Source organism: Penaeus monodon, chromosome 15 (genome assembly GCF_015228065.2).
Source record: "Penaeus monodon isolate SGIC_2016 chromosome 15, NSTDA_Pmon_1, whole genome shotgun sequence".
Taxonomy (NCBI): domain Eukaryota; kingdom Metazoa; phylum Arthropoda; class Malacostraca; order Decapoda; family Penaeidae; genus Penaeus; species Penaeus monodon.
The window spans coordinates 14,738,963-14,739,616 of NC_051400.1; the positions used below are offsets into that span (position 1 = coordinate 14,738,963).

The window sequence follows — 654 nt, forward strand, 5'->3', positions numbered from 1 at the left end:
TCTCAGAAAGAATTATGGAATCCTTTTGCATGAGCTCCCAGACAGTAGTAGTGTTCTCTAGAGGGCCATTAGTCTCCCAATGCCAGTACCGCTTATTCAAGGGATCTAGGTCACACAGACAGTCAAAGGAAATCAGTGCTCAGAAGTCATGCCTGGTGGTCTCCAATTGTCCTGGAAAAGGTGCTTCACTTAGTGTGCAAAGCCTAACATGTGTGTGTATGTTTGACTTATCACAAATTTTTGCAATTCATCTATAGATGTCAGCAGTGCAGGAAGAATCATCATTCATACGAAAAGAAAGTAAATAAATAATTGAAAATATAGAAAAGGAAATTGACAGTATGTCCACCATTAGACCTTATGATGAGCTTTTACCACTTAGTAATATCAGGGATTTTGTAATAAAGTAGTTACACAACTTTATTACTTTTTTTTTTCATTTGGACTTTCTTTATACATATATGATCCCCGCTGCCATTATAGAGATTTTTGTTTGATTTTGTATGATCTTGCTTTCAGAGCTAGGATGCGCAATCAACAGCAAGAAAAGTTGATTAATGCCGACTTGATGAAGAGTCAGCGAATCTGCCATCAAATGGACTCAAAAGCTGTAAGGCTTAGGATTCATTTTTATATAAACAATATTTTTTGGTA

The 654-nt window shown here is 36.2% G+C and overlaps 1 protein-coding gene across 1 annotated transcript in view; it reads left to right on the plus strand.

The window, feature by feature from the left end:
* The window catches only part of LOC119581768 (G patch domain-containing protein 11-like), a gene marked incomplete at its 5' end in the record, with an annotated part of 9,488 nt that overhangs the window by 4,849 nt on the left and 3,985 nt on the right, over positions 1-654 (plus strand). Inside the window, 1 exon segment of the mRNA XM_037929900.1 lies at positions 520-610. Within this exon segment, the coding sequence (XP_037785828.1) occupies positions 520-610 (91 nt within the window).